Source organism: Sciurus carolinensis, chromosome 1, assembly GCF_902686445.1.
Source record: "Sciurus carolinensis chromosome 1, mSciCar1.2, whole genome shotgun sequence".
Taxonomy (NCBI): Eukaryota; Metazoa; Chordata; class Mammalia; order Rodentia; family Sciuridae; genus Sciurus; species Sciurus carolinensis.
In genome coordinates this window covers 147,473,137-147,500,718 of record NC_062213.1, presented here as the reverse complement: position 1 = coordinate 147,500,718, position 27,582 = coordinate 147,473,137, and the positions used below count along the sequence as shown (strand labels likewise).

The following is a 27,582-nucleotide window of genomic DNA, read 5'->3' as shown; positions in this document are numbered from 1 at the left end:
AAGTGGGAACTGGAGGATGCTAAGTGTAATGAAGGAAAGCTATCAATCATAAGATACTCCACCAATTCTCCAGCATAGAAAAAAAAATTTTAAAGAAAACTCTTATAAGCTATATTAACAAAAACCTAACTTTCTTTTATAATTTAGTCATATCTGTAGCATAAAAACAATGTGCTGAAATCTTTAAATCAGCCAACCTCAAAAATATATATTCCTGCAATCTGCCTTACACTACAAATTTTCACAGAAAATTTTCATAGAAAATTTGTTTGGAGAGAATATGAAGAATCATTTTGACATAAACAGGGTACTTTTATTTATCCCTAATTGTGACTTCCTCATTTGAATCAATGCCATTAGTATTAGTTTCCTATTGTTCCTGTAACACAGCATCAGCCACTAGTAGCTTAAAACAATACCAATTTATTATCTTATAGTTCCTGGAGCTCAGAAATCCAAACTGGGTTTCACAGGCTAACATTGAGCTGTCATCAGAGCTACATTCCTTCTGGACTCTCTAAAATAGAATTATTTTTCTTTCCCATCTTCTAGAAACCACCCATCTTCCTTTAGTTCTGGACCTCTTCTATTGTCAAAGCCAGTGCGGGTAGGACAACTTTTTCTCAAGATGCCAGCTCTCTTTCTAGAGCTTCTACCTCTCTCGTCCCCATTTAGGGACTCTTGTTATTTCACGGGCCCCACCCAGATGAATCAAGATAATCTCCTATCTTAAATTCAGCTGATTAGCAAGCTTAATTCTATCCACAACATTTATTCCTTCTTACCATGTAAAATAACACACTTATTCTGAGAATCAAGATAGGGACATTTTAAAGAGAACTTTCCTTTGCCTACTCTAAAGTTTTCCCCATCTGCCACAAGACAGGGAACAGAAACCAAAGGTGACAGTAATTGGGCCATAACATATATTGTCCAGTGATCCATCATGCCAGTGACCTCCACTTTCAAAAAGACATTTCCCAGATGGAGGAGGGCTGTTCTTGGTATGCTGCCAGGATATACAAAACATGGGGGAGTCTACTTTGCTGATCTAATTCTGATATGTCAAATGTGAACACTAAGACAAAAGAATAAGAGTTAAACTGAAGAGAGTTTCAAGCAATTTACATTTTTTCTAGCACAGAGTGAATCTAATATGTGATTTTTTTCAGTGTTTCAGCTGAATCTAATATGTGAAAAACAGATTACCCATAGGATATAATTATACCAATATCAAACACCATTTATTCAGCACTTAATATATTTCATTACATTCAGGTAATTATATTATTACATGAAACATGAAGACAGAAATTTTGGTGGTTCACACCTGTAGTCCTAGTGACTCTGGAGGCTAAGGAAGGAGAATCACGAGTTCAAAGCCAGCCTCAGAAAAAGCGAGGTGCTAAGCAACTCAGTGAGACCCTGTCTATAAATAAAAAATACAAAATAGGGCTAGAGATGTAGCTTTTTGGTCGAGTGCCCCTGAGTTCAATCCCCGGTACCCGACCCCCCAAAAAAATGAATAAAAAAGAGAAGTTTTGCTAATTACCCTATGACATGCCATTGACCAGAAACTGAAAATGATTTTAGTGGTATTAAAATGAGAAAAAAATTATCTTAGAATTGATGGAAAATGCTACCGTGCATGATTACTACTATACATATATAGAGTATCTCTGAGGAAGAGGAACAAGAAGGCAAGTATCAGAATATGGTTGTGTCTGTCCCATTAAGAACCTCAAAATGAGGTTAGAGAGAATGATTTTATGTAGAAAACCATTAGAAAACATACACAAGTATATTTAAAAAGTACTAAGAGTGGTGTGCTGGGGTTGGCTCATACTGGCTCTTGTGAGATAATCATTAAATTTTTTAGGCACTTTGCAAGTCATTGGTAGCTTGAAATTGGTCATCAGGGGAGTATTTATACCACAGAAATTGGCAAACACTACAAATCAGCGTTCTTATTCTTTCCTGAAAAGTCAGTTTAGCAACACACCACTGATTAAATTTAAAAAGTAAGTGGAAAGATGTATTACAGAGGATAAATAAAATGATTCATTATATGAGTGAATATACAGGAGTATGCCTTATAAGATTTTAGTCTAAAAATTCATCTTTTATATGCAATATCTGACCAAAGGGCTCATGTACCTGTTCAACTCTTTCCTATCCCTCACAAAAAGAACATAGGATTCTTGCAAAAACAGAGTCATTTTTCAGCTGTCATTTCAATCAGGAAATTTTATGCAAGATATTTCTTTACATGGCCATAAATAGAAAGGTTCAATTCACCCTCCCATCTGGAAAAACTGATTACACCATTTTATGCTCAACAGAATCAAGTGAGACTTATGTGAATGAGCACAGTTTTATTATTAAAGATGAAAAGCCTAATGGAGAGGTGCTTTGCATTTCAGAGGCCACTAAATCTGCAATTTGTAGAGTTTGATAGTGTTCAAGGAGGGTCTCCATCAACTCTCTACTGCCACAGCAGCCTGCTAAGAAAAACCAGGTAGAATGTTTCTGCAACTCACAAATCAAGTGCTTGTACTGGGAAGGCAAGTTAAACAAATCACAGTATATTGTAGCTTGATTGCCATTGTGTTAGTTCACAGTTCACAAATAAAGGACCTCTGTCTCCTGACCCAAACGACTTTCTTATTGCCTATCAGAAAAAGTTGCAGGAATACACTGAATTTCAACTCTGTGAGCAAACTCATCACATTCAAGTCACCTAACCAAGTCTAAGATTTTAAATCTTCACACAAGATTCTTAGTAAATATAAATAAAAATAACTACCTACCAAATAAAATATCTAAAGTGATATCAATAGCCAGAACAATAAAAAGTTCAAATATATCTTTAATCTAGAAAATTTAACTTTCTATCTCTAAAAGCTCCATGTTTATTAAAGTTAGAAAATTAAAGAAGTATGGAACCACACACTTAAATGACACTTAAACTCTAAAGAGGTATGATAATCTGTCTGTAATTAAAGTACAGAAATAAATATCAATCACTTCCTGACCAATGTTAAATTTCATAAAATTTAATCAGAATAGAATTTGAAGCCAGAAGACTTGGGATCGAATTCTGATTCCATCCCTTACAAGATGACTGACCCTGGAGAATTCGGTCATCTTCCCCTTACAATTGTTGCCATGAAGTAAAACATTGTGACTACTTCCTGACATGTATAATCTAAATTTACTGGTTTGGAGCTCTACATCCTTGGATTCTAGAAATTCACATGTGGAAAAGACTACCTAGCCAACTCCATCATTTCATATGCAAGAAACTGAGGTTCTGAAGGTGGGCATGGTTCATTGATAAACTCAAATTGAAGGCCTCAGGAAGGTGCCAGAATGTCACAGGAGTTCCCATAGCATTGTTCCTGTGGTCCTTGTCTTACTTTCTTCTTCCAGCATTGCTTTTATCCTTGTTTGCTCATTCTCTTTGGATTCATCTAAGTTTCCTCCCTTACGCCCTTGTGCAGTAAACACTTGGCCAATGTCTGCTGAGTGAATGAATAAATCAGTTGATGGAAACAGAGTATATTGGTCCAATTCCTTGATATACAACCTTTTTAAAAATTCACATGTGAGGATCATAACCTTTCTTTTCTTCCACTTCACAACAATAACTTGAAGAAACCAGACAAAGAAAGGGTCAAAAGCATGCTTCGTGTCTTCTGACTTCTTTAAAATGAAGAACGCTCCTTGTGAATGATCATACTAACAATGTTAGTTTTGTTTTTGTCAAATAAGTGCCTTTGCAGTGTACTACACAATTGCATTAGGAAAAAAAAGTTCCCAGAGAAATGGAAAAAATATATATATATCCTTTTGAGGAGACTTGAAGAAAGACAAATACAGAACAACTGACATGAGGGTCAGTTATTTCCTATTTCTTTTTAAGAAAACTCTTTGCCAACTAAAATTAGAGCATGAGTCTCTGCAGTCTGCCACTTTATAGGGGGTGATTGAACTGATATCACATAAATGATTTTATATTATATTCTTCATTCTTTTTTATTTGCATCCAAACCTGCCAGATTTCAGCAATTATGTTAAATAATGATTTACAATTTCTCTTGGTTTATTCTAACAATGCGGCCAGTGAAAACCATAATATTATTTTATTTATAGCCTTAATATGATGGGTTTGAACTGAGTAGTAAAAACAAAACTGGGCTCCAACTGTGCTGACTGCTGGCAAGAGTTTTGCAGTATTCACAGAGGAGGTGATAGGAAAGCATGGGCAGGGCACCAGTAGTGTGGGTTCCACTAGGTCTCGCCAGAACCTGTAAGACTTACTAAGGCCACCAAACTCCTTTCTTTCATATTTGGAAAGGAAAAAAGAAAAAAAAAATGTATATACATATCTTCAATTAAATACTATGCTTAAGAGAAAACTAGTATCCAAATAAAGAGAAGATAATAAAGTCAGGCATGGTGGTGCATGCCTGTAATCCCAGCGACTTGGGAGGCTGAGACAGGAGGATCACAAGTTCAAGACCCTGTTTCAAAATAAATAAATAAATGAATGCCTGAATGAATTAAAAAGGGCCGGGTATGTGACTCAGTGGTTAAGCACCCCTGGATTCAATCCCTGGTCCCACCCCAAAAAAAAAAACAAAAACAAAAGCAAAGCAAAACAAAACAAAAAACGAGAGAGAGAGAGAGAAGATAAGAAAATAATAAGGAAATTTACAGGAAAGGAGAGCAGACAGGAAAGTTGTAGAAACCAGTAAACTTCATTGAAAACATTGAGTATTTAAATTTTTTACAGTGCATACAGTAAACACTCTATATAAATGCACTATGTGTTTTAATTCTTACAACACCACTGTAGAGTATTGTTATCCTCCTCTTTACAGAGGAGTTCAAACAGGTAAAGAGTGATTAGATAACTAGCTCATGACTAAATTTTGACCCAAGAATCAAACCAGGACTGATAAGGCACTAGTCCCAAATTCCCAAATAATTCTCCAGGTTTTTTGAAAGTGAAGACAGAGGCTTTATTGCCGGCTGGAGCTGAGAGTGCAGAGAACCAAGCAATTCTACAACCCTGGACCCTGACTGAGGGTAGGAACAAGCTTATCAGGGTTAAAACCACAAGGAAGGCGGTGGGGGACAGAAGAAACAATCATAATCACAAGATACATTTCATAAAAGTAGAAAATTACCAGGCCCCAAAAATGTCACATTCTCAGAAATTACATTTTCAGAAGGGCAGAACTTACATTCTCTGATAAACAATCTTGCCTTAGTTCCATAGAGCAAAGATATGGTGGTCAGGGTGCTAGTGGGTGGAAGTGGAGGTGCTAGCCTTCCATATGAGTGGGCTCACGTGGAAGGGGGCCAATATCACACAGGGTGAGGTGTCTGAACAAAATGGGGTAAGTCTGTGCTGATATTCAAATCAACCCATAACAGGACCACTGGGCTGAACTGTGTTTCATGAGGCAGAGTTCAGCCTGGAGAAGGAGAACTGGTAGCATCAATGAGCAAATGGTTGACTGTGGATGACACTAGGGAAGGGTCACAGAGAGCAGGGAGTAGAAGTAGAGCGATGATACTTTGGTTGGATAAAAGGCAAGTTGTGTAAAACTCAAAGGAATGACCTATAAGACATGTCTCATGCTTCTGAGACTGGATGGATGGTTTTGTGACAGCAGTGCAAGGGCTTTAAAGGAGGAAAATGACAGATTTTTAAACCAAAATCCCCTTGCTGTGTCTCAAGAGATAGTACAGTAATTGTTTGACTTCTCAAGTTGGAGTTTCCGAGTTTGAATCTTAACTTGATTAAGTAGATTAGTGACCAGGGGCAATCTACTGAACTTCCCTGTGCCTCATGTCTTCCTCTGAAAATGAACATAATAATAGTGCTTCCTCACAGAGAACATTAAATGAGTCAATGTGTGTATAGCACCTAGCAATTTACCACACACAGTAAATGCTCAATGAGTTCTAAACATGTTCATGGAGTTACAACTTCTCTTCCATACTCAATTTATACCTAAACTTAAATATGCTCTACAGGTAAAACTAACTACTCTTTAAGGACTTCTATCATGAGTAACTGTTTCTTATATTTCACTTCTACTAGCAGGAAAATCTTCCTTGGAAGAGGCTACATGTTTCTCTGTATATTCTTCCAAGAGTAGATCATTATCCTCTTAGTAAGAAGTTCACATATACCCAAGCACTATCTTTTTAAGGTTAGAAAGCCAAGTTCTGTATTATATTTTCTCTAGACTAGAAACTCCATACAGGTCTTAACTTGTCCCTGTTGCAGAACAATGCCTAGAATGTGCTTTCTAATTGTAAGATAAATAAATATCGTTTCTTTCCTAGATCCTCAAATTCTTCATAGTTGCCAATATCCATGTCGAGTTAACATGTTAGAAAGCTGCCATTTTTTAAAGAGGATCTGAAGAATCTCCATTCTATTCTTCTCATTATTCTGATACCCAGTGCTGACTTAAGTTAAATTAGTAAGTAGGTAAAGCTTCCCTTGTACACATCAACCTTCCTTTCCTGTGTCTCCTAAATGATAATCCTCTCAAACCGTCTGGCACTGTCAGATTCTCCTTCCTTCTCCTCTTCCTCTTCTCCTCCTACTTCCTGCTTCTTTGTCTTTCTACTCTAGCTTTAAATTGGCTCTACACAGCAATTCCCAGAAGTGTTAAGAATACATGCTGAAATGCAGTTGGGGTACAAAACTTGTGAAAGGAAAGGGGCAGAAGCAGGATAGAGCAGAGAGAGAAATCAAACTGCACACAGACCAAAGCAAAGGTTTGACCAACCTAAATGAGAACTCTAGAGCAAGTATTGTTCCTCATAGTTGTCTGATATCAGTCTTAAATGGCCACACCCTTATACCCATCCTTATACCAGTGAGGTCTGCCCAGGAAGGACATGACTTTAGACAAGGTGTTCCCTTGATCTGAGGCAGACTGAAAATGCTGATGGTTGGAAGATCAACAGAATGCACCTCTACGGGTGCACGGCAAGTTCTTTCTTGAAGGAAACTTTGGATGGTGCACCTTTGTGTCAATCATAGTAACACATTCCCTCTTGAAGAGGGAATTGTATTTTGACAGGATCAAGGCCTTAAGTCTAGAGTACAAGCTCTGATTATGAAATAATAGGAATCAGAAATCTAAATCAAACAGGTAACTTTGGGGAGCAGGTAAAGATTTCTAAAATCCAATATGGAGGTAATAAACTCTATTTTAAAAAGATCAGGATTTTTTAATCTAATCACGCTAATCTAAATTAGTGTCACTGATATTACCAAGTAGTACAAAATATATTGCTATTCTTTGATGTCATAGCTGCCTTACATTTGGGAATTTTTTTTAATTCTTTCTTATGAGGCAGTCTGAAATTTTCTTTGATAACATTCATTCAATTTATTTTTTAATGAAATTCAAATTCACTAAAAGAATTCTGAACTTTGATTTTATGTGTTTCTAGATGTCTATAATTCTCAGAGCTAGTTTACTTTCATAATTAATATTGAGTCCTTCTACTGGGCTTAGGCCAAGGACAACCACAGTAGACAATTCTAGGCCTGACAGCGAATGGGTAGATCTTACTACCAATGGTACACATGGGGAAAAAAATGGTAGTGCTGTATTTTCTAAGTATATTATTGAGTGTGTCATATGAGGAAAATTATCACAATTGCACTAACAAGACTTATTAAAATGTCTGCCACTTTTTTTCTACCAAAATCTAAGTTAGTTTCACAACTTAGATTCTTTTAAAAAGTTATGGTATTTTTAACCATTTTTGAGATCATGTTCAGTGCTTCTCCACCCTCTGGAATCAGAAAGATCTAGTTTAAATCTTCTATTGCCACTTCTATTCCATGATTTTCAAAAAGTTGTTTAATCACTATTAACCTCAGTTTTCTTATCTATAAAGTTTGGGGATAGAGCCTCGTTAAGGTTTAAATATGAAAATACAAGTAAACAGCTTTGTACATTGGGTAGCACCATTATAGCTATAGTGTTATGAGCAATGTTTTATTTATAAGTGAAACACGTATATATTTGTCTGTGCTTTAAAAGGTAAATTACCATGACTCAGAATAATAGAGGATGTATTTCAAGAAGACTTGAGAGTAGGGAATTATTTAAACAATCATGAACAAAATAAAATCTGAGACTGTAGAAAGAAACTGAATAAGTGTCAGAATATACAAGGGAGAGTGAGGGAAATTGTATCAGGTTTATTCTAGGAAGGACTATCATATGCCAAGGCCCAGAACTGAGAGAACACCATGGTGCCCACCTTTCCCTATTCTCCCACCAGAAGTCCTTCCTGCCACAGGTAGAACCGCTGTCTCCATTCTGTTGTGCATATAAGTATGCAGTTCCAGAGCCCCTACTAGAAGCAAGGAGGACACCCTCCCCAACTGTGTTTCTAAGGTCAGAGGATGAATCAGAGAGGAGAGTGGTTAGTCAGCCTGCCTGCTGCAGGACACAAAGGAGATTATTAGTTCAGTTAGTTTATGCAACAAATTCAAAGTGCTTACTAGGTGCCTGGTCCTATATTGTCTCTAGATTACAAAACTGGGTAAGTTGAGTCCTTACCCCCGAGGTATCAACAATCCAATCAAGGAAATAATATCAGTTCAGTCTGATGTTCTACAATCATAAAAGTTACCATTTGCTGTGCCTGATATTCATGGTTCATTTAATCTTCATTTAATACATCCTATGTATCAGATTATTATCCCATTTCACAAATAAATGAACAATGCCCACACAGCAACGGTGTCCAAGAACTGAAATGTGAATTGCATCCTGAAGAAGACAAAGAAAGAAAAAAGCACAACAAAATTACCAAGCTGCCAAAGAGGACCACACCAATGAAATTACTGAGTGTGTTCGAAAGAGAAGAATAACCAACCACTTTAAAAACCTTCTCATTCCCCTAAAATGCCATTCTTGTGTGCAACAGCAAGATATAAAATGGTATTAACATCTAGTCAAATGTTAAAGAGGTTGACTAAGATTTAAATATTCGACCATGAGAATATATATATATAATATATATATATAATATATAATATATATATATATAACATTTTCACAAGTCTTTCTACCATTTGTTAAAGTCAAAGTAATGATGCAACTTCATGACTTTGTCTTGAAATCTCAAATGTGATATTGAAACTAAGAATTCTGAAAGAAATACAAATTCTTTGGGATAGTTTCTACTTATGTTAAATTTCTTGGTTGTTCAGAGCATGATTTCTTTAAAGGGGCAACTTCATGTTGGGAGTCATGAATTAGTAAGTGTTAATTTTCTTTGTAAAAAATCATGAATTTAAGAATGCATTGTTATTGAAAAGGCATTTGTTTAATTGAATAAGAAAGTGATTTATGGATGGAACAACCTTCCCCATCTTGGCATTTGTTTAATTGAATAAGAAAGTGATTTATGGATGGAACAACCTTCCCCATCTTCTTTCCCAATAGTTTGGGACATCTCTGCTCATTTTAAACTGAATACTTTATTTATTTTTGACTGACACACTTTAAGAATCTAATCCTAAACACTTAAGCAATATATGCTATGCATAAAGATCAAGAAATACACAATACCTGCCATTCATTGAATCCCTATTAAAAATAGTGCCAATATTTCTACAAGGGAGGTAGGTACCTATTAGCCCTATGTTTGGAAGAGGAAAGTGAGACAGAGAAATTAGCTTTTCTAAATTCACATGAGGCACAACTAGAATTCAGACTACATCTTTCTGACTCCAAAAATAATCCTCTAACTGCTATAGTAAGCTTATCTTATTTATATATAATAGTATATATAATTAATATGATATAATTTTATATGTATATTATGGAAGATTTCTTTTTGGAATATCCGTCCTTTTAATTCAGAGGAATGGAAAAAATAAGAAAGTTTCAGATGGCTTGAACCCTTTCTCATGTCTGCTCTGCAAGGCTCTAATCTCCTGTCTTCATTTCCCACTTCAGTTTCTGAATTTCTTTGGGCCTTGTCTCCAGGTCATCCTGCCTGAGCATACTGCTCCTGTCACAGGGCTCTGGGATTTGACTCTTGCTCTATGCTCTTACATTTGGCCTGAAACTTCAGACCTATTACGAATTTTTCTGAGTCTTCTTTTCAGGAGAACTGAGATCTCAATATCCCTCTTCATACACTAAAGGCTGAGAGGTCAGTCTCACCCACTCTTTGGTCCTTGTTCTGGAAGATTCTAGCCTGAGTTGAGCTCTATGTCTGCAGCTTGACTGAAAGGAAAAAAGAATTTGTAGAGAAGAATTCTATGTGATCATCTTCCATAAATTCCTACAAATTGTGATGATATAGACATTTGATACAGTCACAGACAGAGAGCCCAAACTACTGATTTGAAAAGAAAGAAAAGTTCAATTCCATTTTCATAAAGATTTAGGAGATGATCAGAAATAAATGTGAAATTAATTTCTGACTTAAATTGGAAGACAAATATCATTCATTTAAAAAAAAAAAAAGAAACAAACAAACAAAACCCTAGTCTGAATAGTTAGTGTTCTATTTAAGTTTCCAAAAATGAGCAGGAGAGACAGTAAGTTAATGTTAAAAACAAAACTGAGTCAGAGGTGTTAACTTCTCAGCACAGGCCAACTTTGGGTTAGTTTTATAATGTCCTTATCTGCTCCTAAGAGCACGTCACCTAAATAAATAAGCAACGTTACTGTAGTCTCTCCCTTATATAAGGTCTACTGCAGTGATTACTGTAATTATAATACCATGTTTTTAGACAGTGTTTTTTGCTATTTTTAAGTCTCCAAATATAATTTTTTGTCTCTACCTTCCTTCAGAACTCTTCCTCAAAATTAATCTTTCTAGACTGGCTTCTTGAATTAACTCAACTCTACATCCAGCTCAGGACTCAGATATAGAAGGTCTCCTACAGAAATTGGTGCCCATTCCTGTACCATTAGGACATAAATTATCAAGCACCAAGCTCACTTATTGTCACACTTACTATGCGCCAAGCCCTTTGTCAGTTAGTCCAAACAATCGCAAGCAAAGAAGATATATGCCCCACAAGGATGAAAATAAACAAGAGTGAGAGAGATCACAAAATTTGCTTAGGGTCACACAGCAGTTATGTGGCAAGTCTGACGCTATAAACTCAGTCTGAGTCCATCCAACCAATCACTAAGGCACTCTAGTGGACACAGCTGAATGGCTATGAGGAGTCATTCCCAAATCCCTCTCCCTTACCTGTCTCCCACAGTGGATTGTCAAATATACTCCTGCTCCCTCTTGTCCTTTGCATGTGCATCAATATGGATGTGGGCAATGAGATATAAAAGGGAGTCTACTGGAAGGATTCTAGAAATGTTTACCTGCCCAATAAAATTTAAGGCTCTTTCCACTCCAGCATTTCCCTTTCCATTTTTACAGGGAGGGTTTATAAGAATGTAAGGCTTGAATCTAGTGTCAACATCTTGCTAACATAGGAAAAGAGCAAGAAAACTGCAATGATAAGGGCCTCAGCCCTGGGATGGGTGTAATTCAATGGTAGAGCACTTGAGTAGCCCTAGCATGTGCAAGGCCCTGGGTTCAATCCCTAGGATTGAAAAAATAAATAAAAAGTCCTGACATTAATTTTAAAAAGTTAATAACCCAACTGTAGACAACTTAAGACATGAATAATAGATATAGCTACTGTTTAAATCATAAAAGTTTTCTTTTCCCTCAGCCTGCAGCTGAGCTTATTCCCAACTGGTGCAATCACCATGCTATCCAAGGACATTAAAACTCAATAAAGTTCACTGATTTCAAAATTCTGAAACCTATTTTTAAAACTTACTATTCAGGATTTTTCAAGAACTTAAATAAATTCCTGTGAAATGAATTTCTATAACATAAGTATTTAATATGGTAGCTTAGTAACCAGCACATAGTAGACAGAAAACATTAATTGAATGAGCAAATACATTCTTGGGACCCATAATGAGTGGTCAGTAAGAGGAGATACTGTCCAGCAATCGTTGGCCTAAGTTTAGTGCATATTCCTGGTGATACAATGAGAACCCAATGGTGTAGAGAGATGTGGTCTCCATCCTAAGGACATCAGGAGTTTGCAATTTATATGGAAGATATATAGGCAATTCAGACACTACAAGGCAAGTGCCTGCATGGTACTTGGTGGTGTCCATTTAAAAACAGTTTACAAACAGATTTTCAAATAGCATAGCTTTATTGATATAACTTTAAAAACAGACATAAACTATAGAAACATGGAGGAGAAACAAAAATGACCAAAAAAATGCTAACTATAATTACTATGGATCATAGAAGGACAAGCAATCTGGATTTTCTTCTTTGTACTTTTCTGCTCAAAAAGAAAATTTTCAAAATACAGATAAGTACAAGGAGGAAGGAAAAAAACACTCTATCTCTAGTACCCAGAGATCTGAAGTTTCTTCTAATTCCACTGTTCTAATTTACAGAAGATTATTTTTATTTGAATCTAAAAGAATAGAAACAATATTATGGTAAATATCTTGGAGCAAGCTATGAAGAGAAGCAACTTCTTAATATGAGAGCTACATAATATTCACAAATATGAAATATTGCAATCTATCCCATGTAGAGAATGCCAAATTAACTGCTACTATAAAACACTATGATTCAATTCAATTTAAAATCCTTAGTTTTTAATGCTGTTTCATAACTACTATGCGCAATTTATATTGTCTGTTTAGTTCCCTGCTGTTTCTTCCCCTGCTTCAATATTTTGCCCTAAGAGTTTTCATTAATTTATAAATGTTTATGACTATTATAGAAAAATAATAACAGTCACAGAAAAATGGATCAACGGCTTAAAATGTTCAATTTTATATCCCAATCAGAATCAGGCACTGAGAGGTGGGGAGTAGGTTGATTACTAATGAGATTTAACAAAAGAAAAGTTCAACATCTACCTGCGGAGATCATTGAGTTATTATCTTAATTACCTCTACTCACTGGGCCTTTAGTCATATTTTTTGTTCTTTGATTTTTATCTCCAGTTTGAACTTTTGGCTCCAAATATCCATTCCTTGTATTATGGACTTAAAGTTCGTGTCCCACCCACCCACCCTGCCACTTATGGGTTGCAATTCTAGTCCCCGTGTGACTAAATTAGGAAGTAGGGCCTTGAAGGTGGTCAGATGAAGGTGGAGTCCTCATGTATGGGATTATTGCCCTAGATAAGGAAATCTCCAAAAGACTCTTGACACCTCTGCCATGAGAGGACACAGCTGGAAGACCGCTACCCGCAAGCCAGGAAGCAGCCCTCACCAGACACCAAACCAGTCAGCACCTTTATCTTGAACTTCCCTGCATCCAGAACAATGTGAAATAAAATTCTGTTGCTGATCAGCCACACAGTCTACAGTACAACAAGCTGTTACAACAGCCCAAATGGACTAAGACATCCATGACCCCCCCATGGTTATATATAAATATGTCATTTCTTTTCAATGACTGTATTTCTCATAAAGACCACCTTTGGTTTTTGCAGGGTCAAGTAATGAAGATCATCAAATTCTACTAAGAGGCTGTATTATTAGTTTAGTAGGGCTGCCAAAATGAGGTATTATAGACCAGATGGCTTAAACAACAGAAATTGGTTTTCTCATAGGTCTGGAAACTAGAAATCTGAGGCAAGGTGTCAGCAGGATTTGTTTCTTCTGAAGGCCATGAGGGAAGGACCAGTTTCAGGCCTCTCTCCTTCGTTTGTAGATGGTTGTCCCCCTGTTTCTTCATGTGGTCTCCCCTCTGTTCACATGCTTATATCCTAATCTCCTCTTCTTATAAGGACACCTGTCACATTGGATTACGGCCCAACCCATCAATCTCATTTAACCTTTTTACGTCTTAAAAGGCCTGCCTCCAAATACAGTCACGTTCTGTGATAGTGATGGTGAGGCCTTTGACATAGGGATAGAAAGGTACACAATTCAACACATAACACAAGAACAATCGGGAAGGTGATTAATTTAGGTATGTAATATGGATTTAGACAGAAAAAATAAAGAAAGTCTGTCTTGGGTACATAGAAACCCAAACAACCATTACTTCTATTCTGAGTTACCTGTGCTGAAAACAGAAAGAGATAATTTCTGACCCATCAAGAAAAGGACACAGACATCTAGGCCCTTTTGCACATGTGTAAGTAGCTGGAATGGAAGGGGAGAGTGTTGTGAAACTCTCCAGTGAGCATCCCAGAAGCATGGGGCAATCATGCATCTTTTGGCAGAAGACAAAACTGTACGTCACAATAATCTTCCCATAGACCAAAAGTGAGTTAACCATGCAAAAGAGGCAAGAAGATAAGAAGAGTAAGGGGAAAAGTAGATTCAGAAGAAAATGAGAAATTTTTAAGGAATCCAGATCTATATGCCTACACTCTTCAATGTCTTTACTTTTTAAGTATGTTTCTTGTGGCTCAATAAACAAATTCTCAAAACAAATTCTCAAAAAGAAAAAGACAACAAATTCTCAAAAAGAAGAAGAAAAACAAAACAACTTTTAAGCCTAATACTGAAAGACTCTCAGTAAGGCATGATTTTTCTATTTGGACTATTCAACTTGTCACATCTTTTTCTCTTTTTTCCCAGGAAAACATTAATACATTAATCCAAAAAGGTTAGCCCCAGGTGAATTACTTTAATCCAAGTATATTTTTTAATACAACTATGTGCAGCAGTGATGGTGTCAATGAAGGATACATTTCCTTCCTGGAAATCTTTCAAGAAAAGAAGATTTAAAACTTCTGGTTCATGAGAGAACCAAATGGCTCTTATTCAGGTGGAACCCAAAGGTGTATATAATAAGTCCTGTCTTATATTTGGACTGACTTTTAGTATATTTAAATATGCTCCATGATTAGGAATATGTATATATTAAAAATACACACATAGCCTGGAACAGTTAAGACCAATAATTGGTCATTTAAACAACTACAACAACAAAAACATAAATTAATGATATAACTATATATAGATACCTTTAGTTTAGCTTATTTTATTTGAAAGCATAAATGTCTATCTAGTCACTATTTTTTATAGTACTAAGGTTTTACTTTGAATATGACTCAGCTTAATGTTCTCTATTCCTTCTTTTTAAATGAATCATTTACATAAATCATTTCATTTGGGATTTCCAGTTCAGTGAAAAGTGACAATGGAACTTACAAACCAACATAAATGTTGAATCTCAGATTCTTTTTTTCTTTTTGCAAATTTTAACCCCACTTAATTTGATGGTCTTACTTTAAACATTAGTTAATGTCAAACATGACATTTATGGTGCCATTCTGTAATATACACTGTTGTCAACTATTTGTGTGGGGAACTGAGTGAGCCATAGGAGGGGAAGAGCCCATGATTCTGTCTACATACTAATTCTCTTAGTTGGTCTGCACCAAAATGAATCATCAAAGACTAAAAAAATAACTTTGGTACTGTCTTGCAGTATCTGAAGTTTTCATTGAACTGGAAATTTAAGGTCTCAAAAACACACAAACTTTACCTCACTTTTGGATTATTTGGGGATAACTTTAGACTTGAGAACTGAGTCAGAAAAGCTGTATTTTTTCCATCTCCCTGATAAAACTTTTTTTTTTGGTTAATAATAATAAAAAAAAAATTGAGGAGGTCTGCACCTCTCCTTCCAGTTAAAGATTCTTTTCCTCAGCAGAGACTCAGAAAGGAAGTGGAATACTGGTAAAGACCACAACGAAGGCACTGTTCTCTAACCCAGAAGTTTGCAAATCAGGGTTCCTAAACCTCTGGGGATACCCAAAGACTTTCCTATGGGAAATCAGGAAAGGATAGTTTCAGGAGAAATAATTTCTACTCCTCAACTTTCCTTTGTACTCTCCAAAAACTTCTCTTCCTAAAAATGTACTAGGGGTCATGATGAGTCTTAAACACTCCTACCCTCCCTCCATTTAATAATAACGTTCTATTTTTACAAAAGGAAAGTATATCTCTGGTCTAATTCCTAAGTCCTGATCCATCTTGAGTTTTATGCAGGATGAGAGATAGAGGTTTAATTTTATTTTACTGCATATGGATTTCCAGTTTTCCCAGCACCATTTGTTGAACAGGCTATCTTTTCTCCATTGTATGTTTTGACTCCTTTGTCTAGTATGAGGTATGTGTATTTATGTGGGTTCATCTATGTGTCTTCTATTCTCTACCATTGGTCTGCCTGTCTATTTTGGTACCAATACCATGCTGTTTTTGTTACTATTGCTCTGTAGTATAGTTTAAGGTATGGAATTGTGATACCTCCTGCTTCACTTTTTCTTCTCAGGATTGTTTTGCCTATTCAAGGTCTCTTACTCTTCCAGATGAAGTTCATGATTGCTTTCTCTAATTTCCATGAGGAATGTCATTGGGATTTTAATTGGAATCGCATTGAATCTGTATAGCACCTTTGGTAGAATGGCCATTTTGACAATATTAATTTTGCTTATCCAAGAACATGGGAGATCTTTCCATCTTCTAAGGTCTTCTTCAATTTCTTTCTTTAGTGTCCTGTAGTTTTCATTGTAGAGGTCTTTCACCTCTATTGTTAGATTGATTCCCAAGTATTTTTTTTTTTTTGAGGCTATTGTGAATGGAGTGGTTTTCCTAATTTCTCTTTCAAAGAATTCATCACTATTATGGTTCATTTCTATTATGAATAGAAATGCATTAGATTTATGCATATTGATTTTGTATCCTGCTACTTTGCTGAATTCATTATTAGCTCTAGAAATTTTCTAGTGGAGTTTTTTGGATCCTCTAAATATAGAATCATGTCGTTGGCAAATAGGGATAATTTGAGTTCTTCTTTTCCTATTCGTATCCCTTTAATTTCTTTGGTCTGTCTGCTCTGGCTAGTGTTTCAAGGACGATGTTGAACAGAAGTGAAGAAAGAGGGCATCCCTGTCTTATTTCCGTTTTTAGAGGGAATGCTTTCAGTTTTTCTCCATTAAGAATGATGTTGGCCATGGGCTTAGCATAGATAGCCTTTACAATGTTGAGGCTATCTATTTCTTCTAGTGTTTCAAGCACTAGAAATACAGCACTAGGGGTGCTGTATTTTATCAAATGCTTTCTCAGCATCCATTGAAATAATCATATGATTCTTAGCTTTAAATCTATTAATGTGATGAATTACATTTATTGATTTCCAGACGTTGAACCAACCTTACATCCTGGGATAAACCCCACTTGATCATGGGGCACTATCTTTTTAATATGTTTTTGTATGCAATTTGCCAGAATTTTGATAAGGATTTTTGCATCTTTGTTCATCAGGGATATTGGTCTAAAGTTTTCTTTCCTTGATGCATCTTTGTCTGGTTTTGGTATCAGAGTGATATTAGCTTCATAGAATGAGTTTGGAAGGGTTCCCTCCTTTTCTGGAATACTTTGAGGAGTATTGATATTAGTTCTTCTTTAAAGGTCTTGTAGAATTTGGCTGAGATTGCATTTGATCCTGGGGTTTTCTTTGTTGGTAGGCTTTTGATGGCTTCTTCTATTTCAGTGCTTAAAATTGATCTGCTTAAATTGTGTATATCTTCCTGATTCAGTTTTGGTGGATCATATGTCTCTAAAAATTTATCAATGTCTTAAATATTTTCTATTTTGTTGGAGTGTAGATTTTCAAAGTAGCTTCTAATTATGCTATGTATTTCAATGGTGTCTGTCATGATCTTTCCTTTTTCATCCTGAATTCTAGTAATTCCAGTTTTCTCTCTCCTTCTCTTTGTCAGTGTGGCTAAGGGTTGATCAATTTTGTTTACTTTTTCAAAGAACCAACTTTTTGTTTTGTCAATTTTTTAAATTATTTCCCTTGTTTCAATTTCATTGATTTCAGCTCTGATTTTAATTATTTCCTGTCTTCTACTATTTTTGGTGTTGATTTGTTCTTCTTTTTCTAGGGCTTTGAGATGTAATGTTAGGTCATTTAGTTGTTGACTTTATTTTTTTAATGTATGAGCTCAATGCAATGAACTTTCCTCTTAGTACTGCTTTCATAGTGTCCCAGAGATTTTGATATGTTGTGTCGTTGTTCTTGTTTACCTCTAAGAATTTTTTTTATTTCTTCCCCGATGTCTTCTGTTATATATTGCATCATTCAATAGCATATTATTTAGTCTCCAGGTGTAGGAGTAGTTTTTGTTTATTTATTTCATCATTGGTTTCTAATTGCATTCTATTATGGTCTGATACCAGGTAATACAAGGTAACTCAAAGTGGATCAAGGTCTTAAGAATTAGACCAGAGACCCTGTACCAAGTAGAAGACCAAGTAGGCCCAAATTTTCATCATGTTGGTTTAGGATCAGACTTCCTTAACAAGACTCCCAAAGCACAAGAAATCAAAGCACGAAGCAATGAATGGGATGGACTCAAACTAAAAAGTTTTTTCTTAGCAAAGGATACAATCAATAATGTGAAGAGAGAACCTACAGAGTGGGAGAAAATCTTTTGCACATGCACTTCAGATAGAGCATTTATCTCCAAAATTTATAAAGAACTTAAAATACTTTACACCAAAAACACAAAGAACCCAATTAATAAATGGTCCAAGGAACTGGACAGACACTTTATATAAAAAGATATACAGGCAATTAATAAATATATGAAAAAGTATTCAACATCTGTAGAAATTAGAGAAATGCAAATTAAAACAACTCTAAGATCTCATCTTACTCCAATTAGAATGGCTATTATCAAGAACACAAACAATAATAAGTGGTGGTGTGGATGTGGGGGAAAAGGAACACTTACATTGTTGGTGAAGTTGCAAATTGCAACTTTGGTGGTACAGTCGCTCTAGAAAGCAATGTGGAGAATCCTCAGAAAACTTGGAATGGACCCACCATTTGACCCAGTTATCCCAATCCTTGGTTTATACCCAAAGGACTTAAAATTAGCATACTACAGTAATTAACACAGTCACATGAATGTTTATAGCACCCCAAATTATAATAGCTAGATTGTGGAACCAATCTAGATGCCCTTCAATGGACGAACAGATAAAGAAACTGTGGTATATATACACAATGGAATATTATTCAGCCATAAAGAAGAATAATACTATGGCATTGGCATAAATGAATGGAATTGGAGAATATCATGCTAAGTGAAATAAGCCAATCCTACAAAACCAAAGGTTGAATGTTTTCCCTGATAAGTGGATGATGATATTTAATGGGGGTGGGGGATAGGGGTTGAGAGAAGAATGGAGGAACTTGAGATTATGTAGAGGGAAATGAGGGAGGGTATGAAAAATGATGGAATGAGACAGACATCATTATCCTATGTACATGTATGATTACAGGAATGGTATGAATCTACATGGTGCGCAACCATAGAAATGAAATGATGTACCCCATTTGTGTACAATGAATCAAAATGCAGTCTGTAAAAAATAAAAATAAATAAATAATTAAATAAATAAAAAGAAAAGTATATCTCTCACCATCTGCTGTCTTATTAGGGTTCAATGAACTTAAGAAAACAAGGACAATTTGAAGAATTGCCTTTAGGCATTTATGTTGACATAATAAATGATTTTGGTGACTAGGCAATTAATCTGTTTGCAAGTCAGCTCCCCATTCTTTGCTGTCAACACAATTGAGCTGTCATCAAAAGTTTATTAGAAACTTTTTTGGTAATAAGATCACCATGTGATTTTTGACATGTAACTCTGCAGGAATGCAAAGAATAAAGTGACATTACTATTGTAACAAATCCCTCCCCTTCCCATCGATTTAGATGAACAAGTTTGCTAAGTAAAAGGACAAGAGAAGATGTGGCATGAATTAAAGGGGGAAAAAAAACTGAATCTATACCAGAAAAGTTTAGAATCAGAAGTTTAGAATGGAAACCATGACAAACGAGCCTGTTCAGTTCACCTCATTTAACTAGAACCAATTCACTCCTTAACTTATTAATATTTAAAGGGGGATGCAGAAACTACCCAATTTGAATTCAAATGTTTAAGAATTTCAAATCTGAAATTCTTTGATATAGAGATAATTTTAGTGATGGGAGTGGGCAACAGACTAGAATTCTACCATAGCCCTACAAAGTACTAAGTTTTCTAACTAAAGAGGCAAAAACAAGGAAAGCTACTCAGGGTGCAGTGAACACTCATATAGAAAATAGCATGGTAGCCTGGTGCAGTGGCGCACTCACACCAGTAGTTCCAGCAACTTGGGAGGCTGAGGCAGAAGGATTGCAAGTTCAAAGCCAGCCTGAGTAACTTAGTGAAGCCCTAAGTATCTTAGAGAGACCCTGTCTCAAAATAAAATATTAAAAAAGGGCTGGAGAAGTGGCTCAGTGGTTAAGTGCCCCTGGATTCAATCCCTAATATTAAAAAAAAAAAAAAAAAAAAAAAAAAAAAAAAAGCATGGTCGGTTTATATTTTTGTTGCTTTTGGACACACATACTATCCAAAAACTGACAATTTTACCAAGAGTATGTTTTACTGTGATGAAAAAGGACTGAGTTATCAGGTAGTACTCAGGATGTGTTCATACTTTCTTTGCCATAGCTGAGTATATTGTCACTACGGAAACCTTTTTTATATTAAGAAGGTGTAAACAAATAAGTTTCAACAAACAAAAAAATCTTCTAAACCTTTGAGCAATGCTTCAAAACATACATCTTCTGCATTTTTTTCTTGTCATGAACTATAATGCTCCTCATTCATCTTTCCTCAAAGGAAATTTACAGTTCAGTGTGACTATCTCTGCTTAGAGCCAAGTGCATCTTTCACACAGGCAGCCAACTTCACATGGATTCAGGGATGATCCTTTGAAGGAGCCAGAAGAGCCGTATCATTTTATCCTCATGCATGACTGAAGGGTATAAAATTCCCATTCCACCTCTAGGACTAGTGCATAACCCACAAACATACACACAAATAGCAATGCGGGTGAGATTTAGCAAACTAGAAGGACTATCAATTGAAATTTTCCACTCTGAAACAATTTCATTAGAGATGGCAGTGCTGGAAACGGTATTTTATAGTTGACTTCCACCAAATTACAATGCAGCTCAGACTCAAAGTCTCTATTATCTTTGGCAGAGGTTTATAAGACCCTTTTTATTTACTCCAAACTCTATCTGAACAAAGACAGCACAGGTCCTTTGCAATTTTTACATCAAGTTCTTCATGCTGTAATTAAGTAACCAAAGGATCTCAGAGAAAGCACCAAGAGAAAGCACCAGGACATCAGTTATTGATTGGTAGAATTTTAGGGACTTAAAATTTCTGTTTTACAACTGCACTTTATTACTGTTTTATCCTTAAAATGTAATAAGTACCAACTGCTTCAGTAATGATGAAAAAGCCTTCACAGCTTTAATGAAACATTTTATTTGCTACTGAAACTTTCGTTATTTCCAAATGGTAACAGACAAGAAAAATAATCACTACTTTTATTTGAGGAAAAACCTTCAGTAATTTGAATAGCTTTGTTTTGGGATAAATTTTAAGGTATTTAGATTTGTTATATTTATACTTACTGTTTTAATCTCTTTTTCATGAACTAAGGAAGTATATACATATACCTACTATTACAAAATTATTCTTTAATCATATATTGAAATACTAGATAGTTATATACAGTGTGCACCATCAGATAGATATCAGTCTGGTCTGAAAGAGAACATCTATGCATTTAAGATCCTGCACATCCCAGCTGCTGACCATAGGCATGTGATAGTCGCAGGTAAAGGGCATAGGCTCTGAAGCAGAACTGCCCAGCTTTGTATGCCAACTCTGAACCTTCCTAGTTATGCCACCTTTAGCAACTTCTCAGTTCTCAACTTTCTTATCTGTAAAAATGAGGGTGACTAGAACCCCTCATGGAGTGTGGGAAGAATCAATGAGTATTTCATATAAAACATTTGAATAGAGACTGGCACATGGTCGTCACTTAATAAACGTTTAGCTCTAACAAGGTTTACATAGGTGAACACATGCACCTCTAGACAAGATGTCCCATTAGGAAATACCATTCATTCTACAAACAACTGTTGAGTTTTACTTTATTCTGGATACTATGCTAGGTACAAAGCGAATGAAGATTAATAAGATACAGGGCCTCCTCCAAGAACGTAGCATTTTAATGCAAAATATTTATTACTATCTTCATATCTTTTCTGAAGAGTACATGAAGAATACTCTTTCATTAAATCACAAGTTTGCCTTTTTCCTCGTGTGCTTGGAACTAACAGAGCTTCAGAAAAATTTGACTTCAGTTTCTGAAATCTTAATCACACACAATTTAATAAGCAGCTTCAGGTTTTTCCACATTTTAAAATAGATGATTAAATGGTCTAATTAGATTCTAACTTAGCCCAAAACTTGAAAAACAGGAAGACAACCATGACTGACACATTCATTTTCCCAAATGTGGACACACTGCAAACAGCAGCTGCAGAAAAATAATGCTGTTTACATTCCACATGACCCATGGCCAACTAAAATTGCACAGGAATTCAACTTCAAAACATTAAAGTACCTAAACTAAATTGAATTTAAGATAAAATATGAAGTTCATTTAGTCATAATTTCATCACTTTCCAAAAAGTTCTGAAACTGACTTTCAACAGGGTACCTTATAAGCTGTTGGCTTTTTCCAAGCACTTTTATGTCACTACACTCAGAAAATTCATTAAACAAGTTTGACTATAAATCCCAAGGACGACGAATGTATTATGACTGACATCACAAACTCCAAATGATCTTAAATATGTTGTCCTTTGCTAATTTGCTGCTCTAGAAAATGTGCAATAAATGCAATTAAAAAGGAAAGTGTTTTAAAATTAATTGCAAGATCAACTAGGATATTTATCTGCCTACTAGATGTATCATCATAAAAAACCACCTAATATGCATTACATTGCTTAATTCAGAAGGAAATTGGCTATTCTCTTCCAAAAAAAAAAAAAAAAAGAAGACTTTTTTAAAGTATGCAATAGTCGATAATGACAATGTTAACCCTAGACTATACCAAATACTGACAAAATAGATCTTCTGAGGAGTTGCCCTGCCCAAGGGAGATCATGTATAAACAAACAGGCCATATCTCCCTCCTCTTCCCGTTGCTGTGTCATATCATTTTCCTTAGTTAAAATTCTTTTAAAGGACCCTTGTGATCCCTTTGAGATTGAGAAGATAAAAATCCTGACATAAAGGCCTCCCCTCACAATGAGACCTTCTTCAACATGGAATCAACTCACATCTCTTTTTTATATGCAAGCCGCTAGGTGAGAATTTATCTCTGCCTCATATCTCCAAACGAATGCATATTTTGGTAACCTCTCCTTTTGCATTTAAACACATATATTCCACACCACAGGATCGTCTTCATCCCAGCTAACGTCCCTGCTTAATGTATGCGTTTTTCACAACCATTTTTTAATCTTTCCAGGCTGAACGTTTTAAAAGAGGCGAACGTCGGTGAAAGAAGCGAGGAAGGGGAAGGAGGGGATACGATGCCTGGGATTTCTGCCATCCTCGCTGCAACCTAGAATACGTATTATTATTTTTTCCCTCTCCCCAGCCCTCCCTCTCGCTCCCCCTCTCTCCCCTTCGCAGCAGGAGGAAGGAGGAGGGGCCGCTGGCTGGAGCCGCCACCTGCCGCAGCGTGGAAAAGCTCCAGTTGTCACTTACCCAGCAGGGTGAGAATGGCTCATTTTTGCAGGATCCCTTTTGGACCCCGCGGCAGGTGCGGCGGGTGGGTGCGTGAGGCCCGGTGCTCACTGGTGCCCAGGCAGTTGCGCTTGTGGGTGGCTTCGCACTGCGGTCGCCGGTGCGTGGGGCACCTGAGCTGGGCCGCCGCCCCTCGGCTCCCGGGCTCCCTGCAGCCTCCCGGGCCCCCACCCTCTGGCGGTATCCACAGCCTCCCGGTTGCTAGGAGAGGAGGAAGGCAAGCGCTTAGGGTCTGGAGCAGAGGCGCTGCTGGAACCGAGCCTGGGGAAGCTGGCAGCCAGCTTCCCCTTTTTTTCTGGGCCCTGAGATGGGAGGAGACCCAGACGGTCCCCTCTCTGTTGATCTGTGGGCACGGGTTCCCAAGCATTTATAATCTGCAAAACACAAACATTCAGGGATGGGGCGGTCGGGGGAAGGGGGCGGGAAGGGGCACGCACACAGGTACACACTCACACCTGTTTTGGCCTGTGTGCTTCTTGCTAGGCCCTGGGGAAGAAAGGACTGGGTAGGTGTCCTCAGGTAATAAGAGAGGAGCAGCTACAGGGAGATGTCAGTATTTCCCATCCTAAAACAGACCCTAGACTGCAAGTTCAAGGGAAAGAAAAAGTCTCCTTCTCATTGCCATGTGGGTTTTGAATTTGTTTCTGCATGTGCAGGCCCTCTGCTTTTGTTTGAGGTCCCCTCTCACCCCATGCTCAGTAGGCTGACTGACAGCTTTGATGTTCAGAGGTAGAAAAGAATACAGTTGCTCAGAAAGCATGTTGGGACAGTAACTGTAACCATATAGGAATCCAAGACTAGAATGCAGGCCTCAGGTGAAGATGCCTAGATTTAAATGACAGAGCCTTGGTAGGAGCAGGTTTAAGAGCTGGGCTCAGATGACCTTCTCCTTGACTACTCTTGCTTTGTCAGGTTTTTGCTGGTTGACTCCATCTCTGGCTTCAGAGATGGGCTGGACATATCAGAAGTGTCTGAGCTATCTGTGGGTCCCATTATCCACACTCAGAGGTAAGAAGGACATTACCTCTTTAATAACATCCTACTATTGCACATGAAAACCCACCAAGCCTTACAATCTCCTTATCATGACATTCAAGGTACTGCATCATCTGGTCCCAACATCCTTCATCAGCCTCACTGTGACCACTTTCTACACCTCCACTTGCCTTAAAATCTAGCAAAACCAAATGCTTGCCCTACCCCTCTAATGGGAATATATGTCCACCCTTGACTACATGGAAAACTTCTATTTATCTTTCAACACTCAGTTTAAACACTGTCTTCTTTGACAACCTCAAGTTTGCTAATGACCCTGACTTGCATGCCCACTTGGTCTGGACATACCTCTATTTTACACATGCCACTTGAACTACACTTGCTTGTATATGTGGCTTTCTTTTCTACTTGAATGTGAGCTCCTCTGTTTTGTACATTTACTTTATTTCCCTATGTCCTCAGAAGCATGCAGCAATCTGTTTGGAGCAAAAATGGAATAAAAGAAATCTCTTCTAAATGGTAGAATTTTAACTGAGTACTTAGTAAATGCTTTGCTTGAGCACTTACTAACAGTTCATTATCTCATTTAATCCTCATCTCCACTCCCTGAGATTGGCTTTCTCCTCCATTTCATAACTATCCAAACTGAGGCACAGAGAAGTTAATTATCTTGACTGAAGTCGACAATGACTGCTAAATGGAAAAACTAGAATTCAAATCCAGATCTGCTTGATTCTAAGAGCTGTAATTTTAACAACTGTAATGAGATTTCTTTCCTCCAAAGTTCTTTTAAGTTGTTGCAGAAATCAACTTTTTTTTAATGCCATCAAGGATTTCAGACCTGAGAGACCAGAGATATAGGGGTCAGGGAAGTGAGGAGGATGTTTGTTCAATAGCTCAGATCTTGAGACTGAAGGATTCAGGGTTGCTTTGGGGACCAGATGGCTAGAGCTAGAGACAAACAGAAGTCCTCTCTTTCCCCATAGGCTTAGTCTCCACACATCTGACTATGGGTCCCATTTGAGATTGCCCTTGATGCTCATTATAATTAGATTTCACCTGGAAAAATATCTAAAACTAAGGGGGACAGGGAGGAAGAGGAGAAGGGATTAGAAAGAGACATTATAATTTGCCAGAGGTGCTGTCTATCCCTAAGGATGATGTAAATAATGTAATCTTATGTAGGTACTACTTGTTACATATTAATCCATTTTTTTTTCAAATAGAAAATAGTATTCTCTCACTGGTAGAATGAGAAAGAAAATTAAAGTACACTATTTAGATACTTAGGATTCTGTAGAAATGATTCCCTGGCACTCTGCAGACAGTGAGGTACCCTCAACAGCATGCATTAATTCATAAATGGGGTTTGAGTTCTCTACCCCTGTGAGCTGCACAATTTCACATCCCTGATGAAAACTGCAAGGAAGCTACTAATTTTCACTTCAGAAAAAGCTCACTGTGAAAATGCATTGGGAATTTAGCCAGAAGGAATTTTTATGTTAATTTCTTATATGGAGAAAGGGAAAGGGAATAAAGAAAAAACTAAATTAAACGGTTTCAAGACCAAATAGTCACTGGAGTCATTTTCATTTTCTCTCAAAAACAAGCCCCCAGCTATCCCCAGTGGTATCATAAATTCATAAGAAGATTTTTGTTTTGTAGAAAGACCTTTGGAGTGGGAGTTGGGGTCAAGAGAGGTAGAAGAGGAGGTAGGCAGGATTACACACACTGTTGATTGGATCTCTACTTTGGATGAACAGGAGTTGCACCAAAAGAATCATAGATCTAAACTCTCAGTGACCCTGTCATAAAGCAGGGGTGGGCAATCTATGGCTGGCCAGCGAAATTCAGTCCACTGCCTGTTTTTGGACAGACTTGAAAACAGCAATGGTTGCTACATTTGTAAATGCTTGGGGGAAAAAATCAAAAGAATACTCCAGTCTGCAACCACGCCCATTTGTGTGCAGATCATTTACTGCTGATCTTGTACAACAACAGTAGTTGAGCAGTTGCAACAGTGACCCTATGGCCCACAAAACCTAAAATACTTGCTATCTGTTCCTTTACAGGAAAAAAGAAAAAAACCTCAAAACCGTAGTCTACAACATATCTACTATAAAGAGGTCATTTATCCTCACAAACTTTGAGAACAGGTACCACATTTTTTTAAACTTGCATCCCCAGCACCTATCACAGTGCCTCTCACTAAATGGGTCCTGAATAAGCAAATGAAGAAATGAATGAATGGATTGGAGATATATACTTATCTTTCTTGTGAGAAAAAAAAAAAAAAAAAAAAAAAAAAAAAAAAAAAAAAACAGGTAACCAAGACTTTGACCCAGATAGAACCAAGAGGCATTTCAGGGGAGGTCTTCAAGGAGACTGCTACTCATCATAGGCCCAATGTGCCAGGGCTTAGAGGGCACAGTTCTATCTTATTTTGTCAATACTACGAATCCCAGTGGGACATGGGCAATGTAAGCATTTAATCAGGATATGCTCAACTGTTGGTTGAATCTCCACTTTGATAGAACAGGAGCTGAACCAAAGAATCACTGATCTTAACTCTCAGTGGCCATCACCTTTATCAGATGGTTACATTTATAAGGTTGTGTCCTACTTCCCCAAAATTAGCTTGGGTTGCATAAGGCTGTAACATCAAGAAACTTGGAGAACAGAGAGTCAACGTACAAATATATAACTTCAAGTTATTGAAAATAGGAATTCTCTGTCCTAAAATTGCTTTTACAGCTGCTATGGTCTCAACATCCCCCAAAATTTATATGCTGGAATTTAATCGCCA

General features: G+C 36.9%; 1 protein-coding gene across 2 annotated transcripts in view; it reads right to left on the bottom strand.

Annotated features, from left to right (window-relative positions):
* Positions 1 to 23,966, bottom strand: part of Erich3 (glutamate rich 3) — a 121,387-nt gene extending 97,421 nt beyond the window's left edge. For both annotated transcript variants that reach the window (XM_047533588.1, XM_047533661.1), the window contains exon 1: positions 23,742 to 23,966. In XM_047533588.1, coding sequence (XP_047389544.1) covers positions 23,742 to 23,764 — 23 coding nt within the window. In that variant the 5' untranslated portion in view covers positions 23,765 to 23,966. The remainder of the gene's footprint in view (positions 1 to 23,741) is intronic.
* Positions 23,967 to 27,582: the final 3,616 nt, after the last annotated feature.